Source organism: Zosterops lateralis (genome assembly GCF_965231275.1).
Source record: "Zosterops lateralis genome assembly, chromosome: 4".
Classification (NCBI taxonomy): domain Eukaryota; kingdom Metazoa; phylum Chordata; class Aves; order Passeriformes; family Zosteropidae; genus Zosterops; species Zosterops lateralis.
This window is the reverse complement of record NC_139765.1, coordinates 24949029-24968709: the sequence shown is the minus strand read 5'-3', so window position 1 is coordinate 24968709 and position 19681 is coordinate 24949029. Positions and strand designations below refer to the sequence as shown.

Here is a 19681-nt window from a genome sequence, read left to right as displayed (position 1 = left end):
GCAAACACAGCCACTTGAGCTCTCTACAGACTCCAGCTCCAAACTGTTTAGAACAGAATGTCTCAACTCGCTCTTGTTGAAGGTCACAGGACAATTTTCTCATAGTCCATTGATTTTTACCCAAGTTCAATGAGCAAGAAACAGCACACTGACTGCAGCTTTGCCAAACTGGACATGCACTGCACCCTCATGTCAGGGAGGAGAACAGCAATGCCACTGCAGCTGCCTACCAAGAGATCAGTTAAGAAAACACCAACCAAAACATCTCCAAGCTCCTAACAACTGCAAGAATCCATATACCTGTACCTGTCACAAAGCACAAGAAAACTTTACTAAATATTAGGAACCACAATAAAAGTCCTAGTGTTTGACAATTTTGCTTAAATTGTCTTAGGGACAGGCCTGTATGGAGCACTAAAGCACTCATGAGTCTCCACAGTCACTTTTTAAATCATGTAACAGGCCTTACTAAGGCACAATGCTTAATACTGCCCTTTCTGGGCAGCCTTATCAGTACCTTCTGGGAAGAAGCATAGAAATGAAATTGCAGGTGCAAACAGGCACCTGGGACACAGGCAAGTTTTGAAAAAGTGGCAGAAGGGGAAACAACAGTTCAGGCACCCTTAATTTTCTGACATATCCGGAGCTGCAATGGATCCCACATCATGGTAGGTAGGTTATGGGAGTGCACAGTCTGAAGAAAGACACTGACATCTACATGGAAAAATTATGAATTTCTGTACCCTCTGAGAGCATATACTATCTTTTGCGTGAACTATATAATTCAATATTTGGCTATGGAAAAGTGGGAAATGCCACAGTTGTTCTCGGTTTAGTTGATGTGCTCTCTTCCCAAAAAAACCATTTGTGCAACTCACTCTTGGTGCTTGAAAGCACCTTTCCAGGTACCATGGAACAGACCAAGTACAAAATAAATCCTACCATGACCATGGGGATGCAGAGGCTGTCACAAATCCTCAACAGGAATTCAGAGAAGTTGCTTAGTGTGTCTTTGCTCTCAGAGTTGGGGGCAGTGAAAGCATTCTCCTGGGCCATGAAGTCACCCTGGAATTCCACTGCTAACCTACAAACACACAGTGGACAACAAAGGAAAGAGGAAATCTCCTTACTCTGTAAAGGAAGACAGCAGATACTACATTTTAATCACGATTTCACCATAAAGGACCACAAAACACTCAATGGGTTGGAAACAGAGGAATCTGGCCATCACTTCAGTTACCTCTTGAGTGAAGCTGTTAAAAGTCATCAAGGTTGCACAACAGTATATGTTGGGAAAGGAAGACTTAGTTTCTGTGAAGAAAGCATCTGCTGTGGGGGAGCTCTGGTGTGGCAAGACTGGTTTTCAGCAACACCAGAGTGCCTGATGCACAACATAGCAAACTTTGTGAAAATCAGCCAAGGGACCATTTAGCTGATATAAAATCCATGACAGAACCTGAGTGGCCTCTAACACTACCCCAAGACTCTGGGTCAGTACAGAAAGGCATGTCTGCTTCTGACTGAATTATCTCAGCCAACCCAAGTGATGCAAGGCAAAACTAATTTGGCCAGACCACACTAAAAACTGAACCTGATTCATACATTAACTCATCTACTACTGTCTGCTGTGCAGCTAAGGGTGCCAAATGGTGCTCTGATCAAGCAAAAAGGTAAAGTTGGGGTCTGTAAAGCCATTTTCAGTAACAGGTCACAGGCACAAGCAAATCCAAGGCCAGCATTTGGAGCAGATACGCATTTGTTAAATGCTTAATCCCCTCTGGCACTAAAACCACACAGCACAGGAATCTGGTTTCACACATACCTTCCAATAGTTCTTACATTATTAGCAGTTTTGGTGAATTTTCAAGCAGTCCCTCAAAGCCCAAAGACATTAAATAAACTGATAGGTCCTAGGCAAATTTCATGGGAGACATATCCAAGTGTCACAAAATTTTCACTATTAATACATTCCCCTCACTCTGCTTTTTCACTGACCAGTGCCAAGCACTGAACTCTCACCTGTGATTTCTGTGCTGGGTAGAAAAACATAGTTGCAAGGACAGAAGAATGGACAGACATGGACACCCACCACCCCCTCATACACCTTCCTGACTTGTCCTCACCTGCAAGCATTTCTGAAACTTTCCAGGGTATTGAGCAAGAACTGACCCTGTCTCTGAGGAACTCTACCAAGATTTCTGTTTGCCGGGTGACTCTGAGACGCCGAGAATAGGAGATCACCCTGTTAAAGGAGAGAAGTCTTTAAAATCTTATGTCTACTTCCAGAAAAACATAGCTTTCTCCTCTGACACCAGCAGCAGGTGGAACAACAGATTTCACTTCACTCCTTCACACAACATTTTTTTTACTACTGTGCTTTCCCCAGAGAGGGCAGAGTTAAGCAGCTTGTGTGCTCTTCCTAGGGAAGACAGAGTTACAGAGCTACTAATTCTGCACTGCCCTGTCTTTAGAGTTGCTATTACCATGATTTGACCTAATCTGAGTTTTAAGCATTTCAGCTAATGGAGCTTTAAATCCTTCTGAGAAAACTTTGTATTTTTTAAAATTTTTTTTTCTTCCAAATACTCTTCAGACAACATAGAATAGTTCCTCTCCTTGCATAGCAATGCAATCTTAGAACTTCTCCTTTGGTTCATAGTTCTAAGCAGCATGTACTAATTCTTGTTCCCACACAGCATCCCACTGAGTTAAGCCTGAAGCCAAGTGAAGCATCAGAGTTAATCATTTGCCCAAATTGGGAACAACTTGGAACTCAAAATCTACCTTTAAGTCTTAATCTGTTGTGGTGGTCTTCTCCATAATACCAGAGGAGGGCACAGCTACACACTGGCACCTGGCAGTTCAGAACTCCTTCTCCATTTCATGCTGAGATACCTTGGCAGAGGTATCATCATTTCCCCTTTTCTCCCTTTAAACACAGCCTGGATATTCTCACTATCTGTCTAAATTCTTTCCTGTGAAGCCCCTAATTCTGAAAGGACACCTAGTTCTATGTGTGCGCAAACTGACTGGCCAACATCTGCCTATGCGACAGAAAGCCTTTCTGCCTTCTTCAGGCAGGGAAGGCAAATATCTAGTACCACAGAACTTGGGTCTAAAAATTGTTCATTAAAAATCTGGAGTTCTGCTACTCCTTTGAGCATGGAGGTGTTCTTGTCACTACTGGCATGCAATCAAAACCTACATGGCTATAAGCCTACAGCAAAAAAGCTGAGCCCTTGTCTCTTCATTTGCCATCTGTACCTGGGGCTTCTCTCAGAGGTGCAGAGGTCCTGGCAGCACATCACACTAACTGTGGATGCCAGGAACAGGAAAGAACTTCTAGTTCAAAGAGTGGCTAACTCCCTTGCTGATGGATCACAGTGCATATATGATGACACTCTTGAACTGAATGTAGAACAAGAAATGTTCATTGCTGAAAAAATAGATTGACCAATGCAGCCTACAGGGTGGGGGTGGAAAGAAGGGGAAGTTCAAATTACTTTGGAGTACTGGACATATAAAGAGAGTAGCATGCTCAAGTGCTGTCCCACAGAACTTCACTGATTTAGAAAGATAACATTCACCTGCATCCATCTTCATCTGCTTCAAAGTCTGGTACCATCTCGAGGCACGAGGATCAAAAGAAATAGCGGAGAACCAAACAGCCATGGGGGATTTAAGTGAGGGGATGGAACATATATAAAACATCCACATAATGTCCTAGGAGGATCATCCCTGTCCTGCTTGGTCCTACCAACAAGCAACAATTTTTGACTTACTGCATGCCTCTTACTACTCTGTGATGGGGAAAGGTCGGCACATCGCTTCAGCACTGCCTCCAAAAGCTTCTGCAGCTCTTCAAATGGGACTGGAGGGGAGCTCAGATGGTCCTTCCTCAACAAGTGAAGAGAAAGACAAGATGCACAATCCCCGCTGGAGACATCCCACTAGGAAGGCAACGCCATCAGAAATAACTGCTCTTCTGATGGAAATATGCCATTGCCACTTCTCTCCAGCAGAGCACAAAAAGGTCAGAATATCTGAATAGTGCCTGCACCCACACATGAGCCCAAACACACCCTCAGTGCTCTGTCTGCTCTCACTACAGTCAGGAAGCCCACGACTGTCCAGAGTCTTATGTGTATTATTCTTACCAATCTGGATGGGGCACAGAGTGACAAAGCCACAGCAGCTGCTGTACAAGCCTGCCTGGAACACTAGGTCCTTGCTGCAATGACTTGCTGCCTGCCACAGCTTCATTGCTCTGGCAGCTTCCCTGAGGTGGGTGGGAAGCTGGCTCTGCTGTACCCACGCCTGCCTCAGCCACAAGTCCCACTGCAGAGCACATTCACCCACACAGCCACAGGGGAACTGCAAAGCTCAAGATGGTATCAACAGATGTAGCTGAAGAAAAGCCTGCAAATACATTCCTGCCTACCTCAGGAAAGCTGCCACAGCTTTCACAGCCTCCACTGCCACATCCAGCACTGGGCAGTTCATTGTCTCCATCAAAACATGAATAGCTTCTATACATACACCTCGGCTTGTAAATAATTTGATTTCCACTGGTTGCCTGTGAAGAGGAAACAAAGTAAGCAAGAAGAATGTTGTCAGAGTTAGGTAACTGTACTGCCCTTCTCTCATTTCAGCAAATGGACAACTGAGCCATGAGATTATAGCTACATTTTTCAGTACTGAGAGCCAGTTGCTCTCAAGGGGGTACTCTCAGACTTGAGCAGGTAGATGGTTTGCTATAAAGAGGAAATTTCAGCCAGTCTGAAGCACTACCATGATAAAACACCTACAGCCTGGATAACTATGTGACTACTCCAGAACACTGACATGAAAAGCACAAGAAAAACAAGCTTTACAAAATATAGTGATCTCTGTGCCTAGGACTATAAGTTCAGGCCATCTGCTTTCACATTTGTGAGTTCATCTAGCAACTTATATTTTTAAGCATACAAGTAAATATCACCATCCTAGAATAAGGATAATGCCAAGAGAGTAGCTTCTCTCACCACACTCTTAATGCCAGATGCTGCCAGGACAGAAACCTTCACAAACCTGAAAAGTAATCAGGAAAATAAACACAATCCGACTGTTTTGACAATCCTTCTCAATAGTGAGCATTTTTGTCCTGTGTGACCCAACACCTTTGAGCATTCAGCATGAAGGGACAACAGGCCATTAATCTCATTACTGAACAGAGCTGTGTAAATAGCAGACTATGCTCATTTGGCTCTGGCAAGTCAGGTACAGTTGGGAGGGCAGAGGGAAGATAGGTAGTAGCTACATGCAGACAAGAGGCACTAACAGCCTGCCAGAGAGTGCCTCCAAAGTGAAGCAAGAAAAGCAGCACAGCATGACAGGAGCCAGATTTGGAAGCCAAAAATATTCCCTGTTATTCAATTTTCTCAGTTGTGCCTGACTAAAGCAAGCCAGGAGCACATGCTCTCATGTAGAAATGGGAAAGCAAAGTGAACTTCAGTAGAAATTACACTAGTAGCTCAGTTACATGACAAAAAGGGAACAGACAAAGAACCATCCTTTTTAGTTGCTCAGTGGGATGGAACCCAGCTTTGCAGCCACCTCACATTCTGCTGTGAGATAAAGCTATGAGGTGGGCATGGCAAGGAAAAGGACTTGTGGAACTCAGGCATCAGGAGCCAAGCCACAAGTGATGCACTGAATTTCCAAGTTGCTTCTACTTACACTGGGTAATTCTAGTAATCCTCTGTATTTCCTTTCTTTAATCACTGACCTTCCGAAGTAAAACACATCAGGAAGAAAAAATTCTTCACTGACTGATACAGGGAGGAAGGGATGGAGGAGTATTGCTGAGCCATTCAAGATGCACAAATCCACTTTCAATATGGTCCACTGTGATATCTTCGGGGCTGGGGGGGAAAGTGTGAAGGGCAGTAGTCTTGAAGCTTCCTGCAGCCTCTCATCTTTGGGCCCCAAACTGCACCTGCTACTTTGATTATGCTGGGACAAAGGTCAGTCCAGGGAGAGCTACCCAATATTCCTGACATACTGGCAATGGGAGCAGTACGTTCTGCATGGACCTCAACAGAATGTGAGGCTGACTTACACCAGAGAATCCAGCTGCAAGCTAAAACCAAGACAAGAGATTCCAGCACAAGATCTCTTTCCCCACTATAATTTTAAATAAAATGCGATTTTCAAGGCAAAGCTCAGAGAAGCAGAATGGGTGTGCAAGAAAATTACAGTAACTGCACAGAGTGTTCTCTTTGTTTTACAAGCATAAATGCTGTAATTAGTGTTCCCCACATCCTGGTTTCTCTTTTTGGCAGATCCCACACTGGCATCACCACACTGTTCTAGCACTGTTGCTTTTTCTTCTTTTTCACCCTGCCACTTGCTACAAAATTGACTATGACATTTCCAAAATTCTGCTCAAGGGCTCTCTTGAGGGATCTAAGTGGCAAAAAAAAAGGCTCTGTCACTAGCATGGCAAAATAGGAACAAGATCATAGAGGCAAGAACAGGAAACACAGAAGAAAAACAAGCCAGTGTATATTATTTCTTAGCAGAAAACAAGAGGGAAAAATGACAAACGACATTAATATTTCAGCCTAGAATTTGTTTTTGCAGTTTGAATTTAGCTCAGATGATGACAGAAGACCAGAGGCCCTGGAATTTGCATGCTTTGTTTTGTCACAGAGGCACACTTAGCAGGAACTGGCCTGCTCACAAACTCCAGGATCTTCCTGGCCTTCTCTCCTGCTCTGTTTACAGCTGAAAAGAGATTTCACCTCCCTGACAGGAAAGGAAGCAGGAAGAAGATAAAGTGGTGGGTCTAGGCACAGACGGGACAAGCTGGGAGGTTCACAAACAACCATCAAGCCCTTCTTTGCAAGAATAAAGGAGATGAGATTGCTCAGCACCATCTTTTAAATAGAAAAAAGTCTTGTGTGTAGATATCTGATCTTTGAAGAAAATTTTAAAAAGCAAAAGCCCCACAGTCTCCATTTTGGGGTACCAAACTCTGCCTGTGCAAGCCTGACAGGGTACTCCCTTACCGTTTCAGTATTTCAGTGAAGAGCAGGAGACCTTGTTTGTGCAACTCCACATTGTTCAGCAGCAAGACACCTTGGAGACTCCTCACCAGAGATTCAATGCCTGTACACATTCAAGAGAAGTCACAGAGAGGCTTTTAACGTTCCAGATTCCAGAATGGAAGCAAAATTCATTTTTAAAAGGAAGAAAGATTTGAACCACTATGCTTCAGAGCTAGACAGAAATAATTGCCCAAAACTGTTGATTGTTTACCCAGCACCCTCATAACATGCCTCAACCTTCACTGCTGGAGGTAAGTCCCAAAGAACAGAAGGAATTTAACCATTCTTCCTAAATCTACTCTTGGCATATCCATGAAAATACTTAATATTAACTCAGAGAGTCTCAATCATGATAACTGGTTATTATAATGAATTAATGCTCATCAGAAACTCATTAGGACAATGACACTATAAATTCAAACTACATTGGACATCACAGACATGTGTGATAGGTACTTATTTTCAGTCCTTTATCCATCCTGACTGGCAATTGTGATTGTGTGTAAAACACTGGGAATTCAGCTAGAGGCAGGAAAATTACTGCAGTCACTCTGTCAGAAAGGTTGATGACTCACCATAGACGCTGTGACACTTGGAGAAGAAAAGGCGCTCTTCAGTCAGGAGGAGCAAGCAGCAGTACACTGACCAGATGAGGATTTCATTTTTGCACAAGAGACACTCAAAGAGGAATTCTGCAAACACATACACAAATAAGGTCACCCTGGTAAGAGGCAGGCTGCTCATAGCATGGCACAGCTGCTCCTAGAACAGAGCAGAGGAAGGAGGAGGAGGAAACAAGGAAACAGCAACAGGGAGAACGGCTGTACTATGAAATGGCAGGAATGGAGAACAGAGTAGATGCTCAGGGGTATGCTAGTGTTCAAAAAGAGGTGACTGGAGAGCAGAAACCCATGGGCAGGCATCTTCCCAGTACAAACTCAGCAGGAAGGAGCTGAATTGTGGATCTAGCCTTTAGCACAAATGAAAAGCCACAAAGCAAGCTTTACCACAGATGCAGTGACCATTTTTCCCTCATGACTTTTACATCTCCCAAAGAATCGGTATAATGAAAGTATTTCTGTCTTTTGGGATTACAGAGAAATAATAAACCATCTCCCATTAGCTGCATTTTAAAGCTAAATCCTAGACCAAAATCTGAGCAAACTTACAACATTTAGTGGAAAGAGATGGAACCCCGGTCTGCTTAGGCTTGTATCTAAGGTCCTGCTAGAAGGACCTTGACTCCAAGGACTTGGCCAAATTCTCTCTGTGGAAACTCCATTCTGCCTGGCGACATCTGCTTCTAAACATTCAGTTGAAAACATACTCTGTGCTCCTACTCCTAAAATCACCCAGTACAAAATCGCCACCATATTATGCCATCGGTGGATTTCATGAAGCCAGCCTGATTCCTAAACCAAACAGCTAGGTGCAGCTTTGATACTGGGGAATGAATAATAAGATGCTACTGGATTTATTCACCTGGGACATCTGCATGGATAAAAGCAGGAGCATATCTGCTGGGAGAGTGAACCAGCACTGCAGCCATACAGTGAGAACTTGCTGCCTGTAACATCTCATCTCTGGTCAACAAGAGCTGTTTGGAAGAACAGTCAAAAGGACAAAGGAAATCAGCTATGCAGCTCTGAGTAAGACACTGTTCTACTTTTTAAAATTTAAAACATAAATTAAGATCTCTCTTTTGACATTTAGTTCACAGATTAAACTTGCTAGGGTAAGATAAAATGCTGAACCAAAGAGACTCAAAAAAGCACATGAGAACCACAACAGAGTAAATCATGAGTAAGAATTGTTCTGCCCCCAGGCTTAGTCATGCTGGTGCTGCATGTACTGTATTAGACCTCAAGTGTAAGGGAGTAAAATCAGCTAAGGCCAGGAGTAAAATTTTCCACATTCCAGGATGCAGAAATGAACAAGAAGCTGATCAACAGAGGCACCCCCAATTCTCAGTGCAGCCTCTATTGCTGGTGTTGGTAACAGAACATTTTGCTTTTTTATATATACAGTGCCTTAGATAAAGGTTCATTACAGGCCAGCAAATTATTTACATGCACCAACAATTCACTACTACTTCAGCAATCACCTTTTTGAGAACAAGTGGCAGTGGATTTTCTCCTTCTAAAAAGTCAGGATTCTCAGTCTCCTCCTCTGTCTTTGAATTATTCATAAGAATAGATACAAAATGGTCAGATTTCAGCAGCTCCTTTAGCAAACCTGCAAAAGGGGGAGCAAGAATGAACACCATACTGGACAGCACAGTAAGGATTATATTAACACATGAGTATTTACAGACTAAGACTTGTTGCCAACTTCCTCCCCTGTCTTGGAGGGCCTCACTTCCAGTTTAGGGAGCTTCTTCTCACTGTGTCCCCAGATACTGCCCTGGACCCTCATGTCTTACAACCCCTTGTTGTTGATACTTTTTGCTGGTCTGATCTGCTCTCTGTTCCTTCTCAGAGTCATGTATGTTCATGGGCACATCTCAGGAGCCCTCTACTTGTGTTATCTTCTGTTAGTAACCACACTTTAAACTGTTTCTTGGGAGAGCTCTTGACCTGCATTCTTCTCCAAGCAGTCAGTGACTCGAATGACAAGACATTTTCCCTAGAACACTTCCTAGAGAGCAGGCATTTAACTTCTGTTTTCACAGGCTCTTACAGAAACAGCTGTGTGCAGCTAAAGGATACCCACACTCCAAAAAACACCTTCAGTATAACAGTATAGATCACTGCTACAGGTATTGATGAAAATCATCAGTACATCAGTACAAATTCACAGGGGTATTGTCTGAGCTACAGAATTCTACTTTCAAAGGAATCATAATCTATTTCTAGTAGTTGAGTAGATAAGCCAAGAAGCAATCCAGCTCCTGCTTGCCTCCTTCTACAAAAATTAATTCCCTGGATGGTTTACAAACAAGCAATGTCAGAAAGGTTGAAATTGTGCTCCCCAGCAACAGCTGAAACATGCAGTTGGAAGGATAACTGCAAGAAAGTGCCACTTCCACATTAGCTTTTTATCTAATTAACGTGATATTCCACATCTAAAGACTATTTTTTAGACTCCATCCCACTGCTCTACAAAACCCACCTGCCCATGCACAGTATTTGCATTCAGACACTTTGAGGGATGATCAGGCCATAGCACAAGCTCTGAAGAGACTGAAGATTATTAGTCAATGCTGGGCAAATGTGAGGCATCAGGGAACACAGGGGCCTGGGGGTGCTCAGCAGCAGGTCTGAGCCACTTCATTGCTATGGAGCAACAGAAAGGATTGATTTTGGACAAGCAGCACAAAGACCCTCTACGGAAAGACCCACATTAGAGCATCTAAACTGGCCAAGGATTTCCTCCTCATTCTAAGCCTTCCCTTGCACCTTGCAGTTTCTCTCAGCAATGCCTTACCCAAACAATTAACCTGCAGCTCCTTTGTCTGTGCACATCCCAGGGTATTCAAGAAGACACCACACAGCCTTTCTTCAAAGTGTCCTGAGAGCTGTTCTGTGCCAACAGGAGAGGAGTACAACTTGCCATACAAGTAGCAGACAGCAGCCTTTATACCTTCATTTGGGTACATCAAGCCCATCAGCAGATGATCCACTACATTACCTAGTATGAGGAACAGGAACAGCAAACATTCACTGACATTTTAAAAGCACCAACCTATTTCCCTTAAAAACTTGCAAAAGCCTACTGGACAGACTAGTGTATGCAGGTTAATGAATGCCACAACTAAGTAATATACTCAGCACCATCTGTCCCTCTGAGCAGAGGTACAGTAATAAACAGCTAGCAGAGCTCACTGTTCACCATACAAAGATCCATCATCCCAGCTCCCTCCACAAACAGTTCAGCTTGCTCACCAGACCCTCAAGCACTGGATCAAGGAAAAAAGAAATCTAAATGTATGTTGCCTGTGAGGCAGACCCACAACCCCAGCTCACACAGGCTGCTTTTACCTGGCTAGAACAATAACCACCTGTGAAGGTTCTGATGTTCTGACCTGTATCCCAGGTGGCCTGACTGCCACTCAGGCTTCTTGTGTGACCTTCATGAACATATCTGAGGACAGGGGAGTGCATGAAGGCATGTGTACTAGGGCTGTGAATACCACCCTTCAGTTGGACATGACATACTACTCACTGTGCTTTACTACCAGTATATCAGCAAAGCCTGGGATGGCATCTGCCAGCTTGCCCAAGAGAGAAAATGTGGGCAGGCTGCTTCTCATGGTAGTTGCTTTGCACAGCTGTAAAGGAGACAGAGAAGGAAAATGTTTCACTGATGAGGACACAGTACGAAGCCAGAATGCACCCAAACCATCAAGTTCTCAGTGATGCATAATTTTCCAGAACAGGATCTTTTCCAAAAATGGGTCCTCTTCATCACTAATGACAAATCACAGGAAAACCCTGAATACCACACTTAGTCTCCAAAATGTCTTTAAATGAATTCAAGGAATTGCTTGCTTTTTGTTTCTTTTCCTCTTCTCCCCTCTACTTCTTACATGAGCAGATGAACCAGACTAATTTCTCACCATTTTTGTTACATCCCTTTTTTTGTACCCCGTGGGACCATCATAAACTTAGGAATGAAGAGAGTAAAGAGTCCATGGCACAGGCTGAAAAAGATCCTCATATAACTGAAATAGTAAAGTAGGAAAAGAAGTATCTGAGGAAACCACACAGCTCCATAAAAGTATCATGAAGCCCTATGGCTGCAAGGCATCACGAGAACAATATAAAAACTTCATGGTGGACACTAGCATTGCCAACATCACAGCTGGGGAACTGGCATTAGGATAACCAAGGTCAGGCTGGATGGAGCTTTGAGCAACATAGTCTAGTGGAAGGCATCTCTGCCCATGTCAGGAAGGCTGGAACTAGGTGGTTTTTAAGGTCTCTTCCAACCTAAACCATTCTATGATTCTGTGATCCCAGTCTTGCAGGGCCACTCATTCCTCAACCTCTGAAAGACTGGAAGGAAGGGAAAGAGAACTAATCTTCACTGACCTCCTTCTGACTTTCACCCAAAATGCAGTGTAAGTACTGTTCTGACTTCAGCTCCACAACAAGCCGCACCAGAACTAGGCAGAAAAAACAGGATCAGTAATGCACACACAGAAGCACTCACAATCCATTTCCATGGGGCTTTAGCAGACCAGTGAGCAAAGAGCTTAGAAATGAAATGAGCACAGATGTACTGAGACGGCAGGGTTACAGCAGCATTCCCACATTCCCAGCACTATTACTTCTGATAGCCCAGCTCATGCTCTCTGAGCCATCATTCCAGCAGTCCTGCTTTGGCTGCACTACAAACCACGCATGGAAATGAGCTGCAAGTGACAAACTCAGCCCCAGGGCAGCCAAGTAAATGTGAGGAATCAGGAAAAAAGGGGGGGGAAACCCACCTAGCTTAAAAGCATAAAAAAATATGGTAATTGAATAGACAGGCTTCCTACTGCATGAAAACTGGTCTTTAAAAATGCGTCCTTCCAGAGAAGATATCAGAACTGAAACTGCTGAGGATCCTTAGATTCACACTCAGAGCTCCTCCTTCAGCTGCTGTCCCTCCTTCAAGTGTCCCTAAGGTAAGTGAAGTCTATCAGCCATTCCCCATTGCAGTTATCCCACATACCTTACCAGAAAACAAGGTGCCAGTCACCAGAGTGGTGGTGTTCACCTCCTCAGCCCCAAGTAAGTGCTGTTATTATTGGTTCACTGAAATTTTAAGAACTCTGTCAGCTCTGTACTAAGGAATCATCAAGAAATTGTTTGTCAGGCAGTGACAACACATCACCTGGGGTTTCCCTAACAAAATCACAAGGGAGTTGCCTGATGAGGGCAGGCTGCCTGTGCCTCCACACATATACCAGCAGGCCAGTTGCAGGAAGCAAAATTCCTCTTCCAATACCTTTAGAACTGGCACCTGAATGTTCAGCAGATAAAATTTTGGCAATAGCCCCTTTACTGAGACACTGCACACATTTCTACACAGGATTTGGTAAGGCTGTCTTGGATGTGGCTTGCTGTCATGGCATGACTCATTTAGAAAACCTACACTTTTGATTCATATCCTGGCAAAGCATTCTAAAAAGAAATACCAGAGACTTTTGGGCTCACCATTTCTTGGTATATTCAAAGCAATACTAGACCTACTTCAGCTACAGAGCTATGCATCTCAACAGAAGCATATCTGAGATAGGTGATTTATAGATGGTTTAATAGCCCTTTCTTGCGCCAAACTCTCGGAAACTTAAAAAACTTTCAAGACTTAGGCAACACTAATTAAAATTGCTCTGTTAGAGAGCATCCATCTCTCAACAGGCCAGTAACACAACAGAAAGACTTCTCTATTTTTCAACCCCATTTCAAGCAAGTGTCTGAAAACTTAAATCCCTCTGGAAGAAGTTTGTCATTTTACTTTTCATGGCTGGACACGAAATGCATCATTGCACTGCTGATATCACTAGACTCAGCAGAGGTGCCCAGAGTTAACTGGACTGCAGAGATTCCTTTGTTAGCCCTGCAGATGTTTCCTTCAGTTTTCAAATGAGGGACTGCTCACAAAGAGGAATCTACAGCTTGTACAGCTAAATCACAAATACCCTGAACTCCTGAGGAGAAAGCAGTAGATCTCATAGATTTCCATTTGCTTTGACTATTTGGTCAAAGTATCTGAGGAAACCACAGGTCCAAAGATGCCAAAGTTGAGGCACCGTTACCCATTTGAATTCATGACACACACAAAACCTGTGAGAGAAATATTAAATATTTAAACATACACACACTCCCCTGCCCCCCAATATTGGGGCAGACCACTCATTTTTGTTGCATGGATATATATGGTCTTCTCCACTGAAGCTGTGTCGAAGCTGAGCATCTCACTATAGGTATCAGACCAGACAGATTCTCCCCTTCACGAACTGCCAGTAATTGAGATATGGCATTTGTCTCTCACCTTCAACTGATAGGTTCAGGGCACTGCTCTCTTCCACAGAATGCAACATCCCTACAAGAAAAACCACAACAGGTCATGGAACTCATTCCTGCTTCTGATCACCAGTGCAGTAATTCCTTCTTGTTAAAAAGAGCTGATTTTTTATTTTTTTTTTCCAGAACTGGTATGTTTTCCCTGCTTCACATGACATCAGCCTGATTTTGTCAGGCAAGGGTGGATACTCTCTGGGAAAATCGCAAAATGTGCCTCCATGAGCAGGACACAGGGACATGAGACACTCGACTCTCTTGTGAAATTTTCATGTGTTTTAGAGTTGAAGTCAATGGCTCCACCTATGTCAGGGAATATGTAACTGCTGCCACCACCACACCTCACTGTGTGTATCCAGTATTACACATCTGAAACAACATCCTAGAATGATGGAAAGTCAAAGCCCAGCTGTGAGTTTTGTCCTTTGTGTCCTCCATTCTTATCAGTTACTATGAACAGTCTTCTCCCTCCACAGTACTGAAAAACCTGAAACCAAATCCCGTTTAAATTAAAACACCAGGTTTAATTCATCTGGAAACTATTCCAACATTAAATTGAACCCGAAGGCATCAAATTGAACCTGAAGGCATCACTTCAACAAGTTGATTTTACAATGAGAACATAAAATTTGATATATTAAAATAAACCACTGTCTCACTCTACTACACCCCAGCAGACAAGAAATTCTACCTCCCAGCCCCTTTCGACCTGTAGCATCAGGCACATGGTTTGGATCCTCACTTCTGCCACACTAAATCACTTGTTTCAATGTATCAAATCAAACTACCTCCCCTCTGAAGGCTCCATGATCTCACAGAATTTTGATCAACTAAAGCAATGTTATGGCAGGTGAAGAAATTACTTATTTCCTGCCTCATCTGCCCAATCCTTAGTAACTCTAGAAAAGATTTGTATACAGCATTATCAAACATTACAATATTAGCTGCATGAAATTCAGGCTTATCTGAAATACACAACCTCGTACATAACATTCTACACTTCACCTCTCTAAACCCCCTTTCTTCTTCCTGTGCTTATTCCAATATTCTCTCTCCAAAGGTATTTTCCTGAATGCACCATTAATACTCTCTCCAAAGCACTGCTCAAACTTTGGGGGTCCCTCTTACATTCCCTCTTACACATTTTTGCACCAAACAGAAATTAGTTCATCCAAGCTCTATTGAAAATGAACACGCCATTATTTGTAGCCCCAAGCTTAGACCAGGATTCCAACTGCTCTAAGAGTTACACCACGTAGAGTAAAACTCAAAGGTGTCCTCAAACCACCCAATCGTAAAGACAATTCTCAGAGAATTATTAAAGCAGACAAGAGCACTGAAGTGCAAGCACAGCATCCCTGTCTCCTAGGGTATTTTGTGTTAGGGCCATATAGTGTAGGGTTGAATTGGCCACAATCACCACTCTTTCCACTACTCTGAAGGATTACGTGTGCACACACTACTAAAAAAAAAAAAAAAAAAAGAGAGAGAGAGAATGAAAACTGCACAAAGTTTTGTTTCTAACAAAACTGCTTCCAAAACATGCACAACACAAATCAACTGTTTGAACTATTCAGTGTGTCAAGGCAGGGACAGGGTCTTTAAGGTTAATTTTCCCCAAAGAACAAGAATTATCCGGGATGTGCAGATGAGATGGTGGAATGAAAGGAATCTGGTATATCTGCTCTTTGAAAGCACTCTTATTTCTACCCTCCACCTTTCCCTTCCAGTTTTACTGTTCCCTCATTTAGACCATTAGTTCTTTTTCACCCAGATTTTAGATGTTTCAAAGAGATCTCCCTGCTGTGCAAACAGAGACCAGTAAGAGAAGTTCAAGATCACAGAGACCTGCTAGAAAGACACTTTCTGACATCCTGCCAAACACTATTTTGCTGAGGCTGACTCACCAGAAAGCAGAAGGTTTTAGTTTTACAGCAACAAATTTTTCTACAAATGTAAAGTGGTGGTGAAAAAAAATCCACTACACATATTTGTGATTTACACATTTGAAATCAAATCCTGCAACACGTTTCTAAGCTCACACTTTGGTTTCTGTATGAATGTTCATATAACTCCAGAGACATGAGACCAGAATGGAGGGCATTCAGGAAAGAGTAAAATGCCAGGCACTCCCCGTTCTCCAGAACTCTACAGATACATCGAGAAAACTGCAAGAGCTTTATAAACATGCCAATCTTGCACCTTGGGGAACGAGAAAATTAATTAACCTATTCTAAATCAGTGACAGGCAGTTTTCTGCAGAGAGTAATTACACACTCAACAGAACGGTGGAGTATGGAGGCAGGCACCTCAATATTCTTTTGCTTTTTTCTCTGGCTTCAAGTGTGGGGAAGCTTCACGTGTATTCAACAAAAGGCAACTGCCTCCTCCCAGGTGCTGCACCAGGCCTCGGCAGAGCTCTTACCGAAGAGAGTTGCTATCAAATGCACGCACACCCTCTCGTCGGGTGCCAGCAGCTGGACGGCTGCCAGCGCCTGCCAGGCCAGGGCATCCTGGAGACGGGACAGGACGTGCTTCTTGCGCACCAGCTACAATCAAACACAGCAGCCCGTCAGGCCTCGGGCCCGACCCCCGCGCTGCCCGCACCCCCCTGAGGGGAAAAGGGGCACCGGGGCCCGGGGGCTGAAGGTGACAGGGCTGGCCCCGGCCCACCCGGCCCGGCCCGGCCCCAAAGGGAGCGCCGAGGAGCGGAGCCCAGCCGGCGGGGCGGGCACGGTGGGGAGCGGGGAAAGGGGCGCGGCAGCCGGGCCGCACACGAGGAGGGCCGGCGGGGCAGCTCTGCCCACCGAGGCGCCGCCGTCGCCGAGAGTCTCCACGGCGCAGGCGAGGCAGAGCGGCGGGTGGAGCGGCAGCGCCCAGCGAGGCCCGTGATCGCCGCACGGCCCCGCAGAGCCCGCCGCCATCGGCCCTCGCCGAGACCGCCCTGCGCCGCCGCCCACCGCGGGAACGACGGCTCCGCCCCGGGAGTGCCCCGGGACCGCCCCGGAACCGCCCCGGGACCGCCCCGGAACCGCCCCCGGAACCGCCCCGGAACCGCCCCCGGAACCGCCCCCGGAACCGCCCCGGAACCGCCCCCGGAACCGCCCCCCTTCCGGCAGCCGCGCTCCCGCCTCTTCCCTTGCAGCGCGCTCAGGCCGACAGCAGCGACCGCGCCGTGGCCATGGTGAGTGGCGTCGGGCCCCGGCCTCCTCTTCCTCCTTCTTCTCCTGCTCTTCCTTCTTCTCTTCGTCCCCCTGTTCACCCGGAGGGCCCGGGTGAGAGGGAGGCCCCTCCGGCCGCTGGGCGGGCAGCACGTGGAGCCGTGCGGGCGGGCAGGGGCGCGGCCCGGGGCGGGCAGGAGGCCCAGCCGGGAACGGGGGGCTCGGTGTCTGCGGTCACCCCCGTGCCGTGCTGGGAGCCGGACACCGCGGTTCCGCCGGCGCCGCTCGCTAACACTGCTGGGTGACCTCGCTGCTGTGCCACCCCGCTGCCCATTTTGACGTTCAGAAGCTACTTGTGGTTTGCAGAAACAACTCCGATGTGTGCCCTTCTGGTGATTTCTTCAAAATTTTTGTTAGTCTGTTAATGTGCACTGAAGTGCTTCATTTTGTGTAGACTTTGTGGCATAAAACGCCTGAAGACTGGCCCATAAGTGCACTGCTGCTGGTTTGTAGGGTGTAGATTGTGGGTAGATACACTCTTTACTTTGATGTAAAGCATATCTTTCTTACTTTTCCCCTTTCTTTGACACAATGAGAATTCTTACTCTTTTTTAGAAGTAAAATGCAATGGCGTTTCTTCTGTATGGGCAGGGCAGATGAGACACGACTCCAGCAATGAATGTATGTGGTGGACATGATGCCTGCACAGTGTTCATGGAACCAAAGCCTCCTTTGCTCCTATTGTAATATTCTCTACTTTTTCTTTTAGAGTGAGGCGGAAGTGAATCCCAAAGCTTACCCACTGGCTGATGCACAGCTCACCAAAACACTGCTGGATCTTGTCCAGCAATCCTGCAACTATAAGCAGCTACGCAAGGGAGCCAATGAAGGTGAGACTTGTATGTTGAAAAGTGTGCTACAAGTCATAACAAGGATTTTGTGAGATGCTATGGGTAGAGATTGTCTTTTCTCTGTAGCTGTCAGTCACTCATTTTATGTAGATCTGGTTATTGTGGATGCGTGTCTTCTTTCTCCTCCTTCAAGGTTGCTTTAGCAATATTCAGGGACAGAACTACGCTGTAATCTTTTCGACGTTTACATGCAGTTCTGGTGGATTCCCAAATTGTGTTCCTGGTGCATGGTTTGTAATCATGCATGCAGTGGTATGGCACTGGGATTACCACATGCCTAACCAGTTCAGAACCATGAAAGATTTGGGTTTGAAGGTACCTCTAGTGCAACCTGCTCACATAGTGGCTTCCTTCACAGTTTCTTGGGGCTTCACCTAGTCAAACTTGTAAAAAAACCACAATCCCTAAGGATAGAAACTCAGTAATCTCTTAGAACCCATGTCTCATGCACTAGATCATCTTCCTACTGATGCCACTTTCAACATCTCCTGAAGTTGTTTTACATTAGATGTGCTTTCCAGAAAGACCTAGGCTGACTCTCTAGTTTCTTTTACAGCCACCAAAACATTGAACAGAGGGATAGCAGAGTTCATTGTGATGGCAGCAGATGCAGAGCCCTTGGAAATCATCTTGCACCTCCCTCTTCTCTGCGAGGACAAGAACGTACCTTATGTGTTTGTGCGCTCCAAGCAAGCCCTGGGCCGGGCGTGCGGTGTCTCCCGGCCTGTCATTGCCTGCTCCATCACCATCAAGGAGGGATCACAGCTAAAGCCTCAGATCCAGTCTGTACAGCAAGCTATAGAAAGACTGTTGGTCTAAGTGCCCATGAGTGTGTGCGTGTGAAATAGAAAAGTGCAAATTAGGGGAAATTAATGTTTCGCTTCAGTTGAGATGATAATTTTTGTATCAATGTTTCATTTCAAAATGCCACATTTTTGTTTAATAATGGCTTAATTCTTAGTGTTTCTGCCTCATATCCCCCCACTTTTCTATTATTCCACTCCCAACACATTCATTCTCATTGTATTTTTTCTTGAAAAGTGACTGTACAACTGTGTTTCCTGTTTTATGTTTAAAAGGACAGAAAAATAGTCCCCCCCCTTGTCTTCCTGTCTGCTGCTCGGGGCTTTTTTAATCCACCTGTCAGCTTTCTCTGTGTTGCAATATTTCTGCTAAGCTTCAGCCTCCAGCAGGTGTGAGTAACGCTGCATTTCTAAATGGTTTAGGCTACTGAGGAAAAAGTTCCCTATGTTCAGGCTGCTGGAGTCAAAAAGTGATGGAGCAGCACAGGCAGGTATAAGGCAGGCAGCAGCTACTATGTAGCAGCAGCTGGAGCCAAGATCAGTGCATAGCACAGCCCATGTTCTTGAACCCAGACAAGAGACTTCTGTAAGAGATGCACAGGGAGCAGAAGTCTTATGGCAGTACACAAGGGGAACTCTGTTGATTATTTTTAAATACTGACTTTTTAAGAAAAAATAAAAATGCTGCAAAGCTAAATAGAATTG

The 19681-nt window shown here is 44.9% G+C and overlaps 2 protein-coding genes across 2 annotated transcripts in view; one reads left to right on the top strand and one right to left on the bottom strand.

Annotated features, from left to right (window-relative positions):
• LOC310908338 (coiled-coil domain-containing protein 134-like) overlaps nt 1-16619 on the bottom strand; it is a 47470-nt gene extending 30851 nt beyond the window's left edge. Inside the window, exons 1-13 of the mRNA XM_083859253.1 lie at nt 16527-16619; nt 14073-14123; nt 12125-12198; nt 11256-11361; nt 10518-10721; nt 9196-9326; nt 8574-8688; nt 7667-7783; nt 7053-7152; nt 4442-4576; nt 3783-3897; nt 2124-2242; nt 943-1084 (exon numbers count right to left, since the gene is read on the bottom strand). Of these exons, the coding sequence (XP_083715379.1) occupies nt 943-1084; nt 2124-2242; nt 3783-3897; nt 4442-4576; nt 7053-7152; nt 7667-7783; nt 8574-8688; nt 9196-9326; nt 10518-10721; nt 11256-11361; nt 12125-12198; nt 14073-14121 (1407 nt within the window). The 5' untranslated portion in view covers nt 14122-14123; nt 16527-16619. The remainder of the gene's footprint in view (nt 1-942; nt 1085-2123; nt 2243-3782; nt 3898-4441; nt 4577-7052; nt 7153-7666; nt 7784-8573; nt 8689-9195; nt 9327-10517; nt 10722-11255; nt 11362-12124; nt 12199-14072; nt 14124-16526) is intronic.
• A 590-nt stretch (nt 16620-17209) lies between these two features.
• Nucleotides 17210-19678, top strand: SNU13 (small nuclear ribonucleoprotein 13). The gene is made up of 3 exons (XM_083858719.1): nt 17210-17285; nt 18032-18152; nt 18730-19678. Exons 1-3 carry the CDS (start codon nt 17283-17285, stop codon nt 18990-18992), a joined length of 387 nt encoding a protein of 128 aa, XP_083714845.1. The 5' UTR covers nt 17210-17282; the 3' UTR covers nt 18993-19678.
• Nucleotides 19679-19681: the final 3 nt, after the last annotated feature.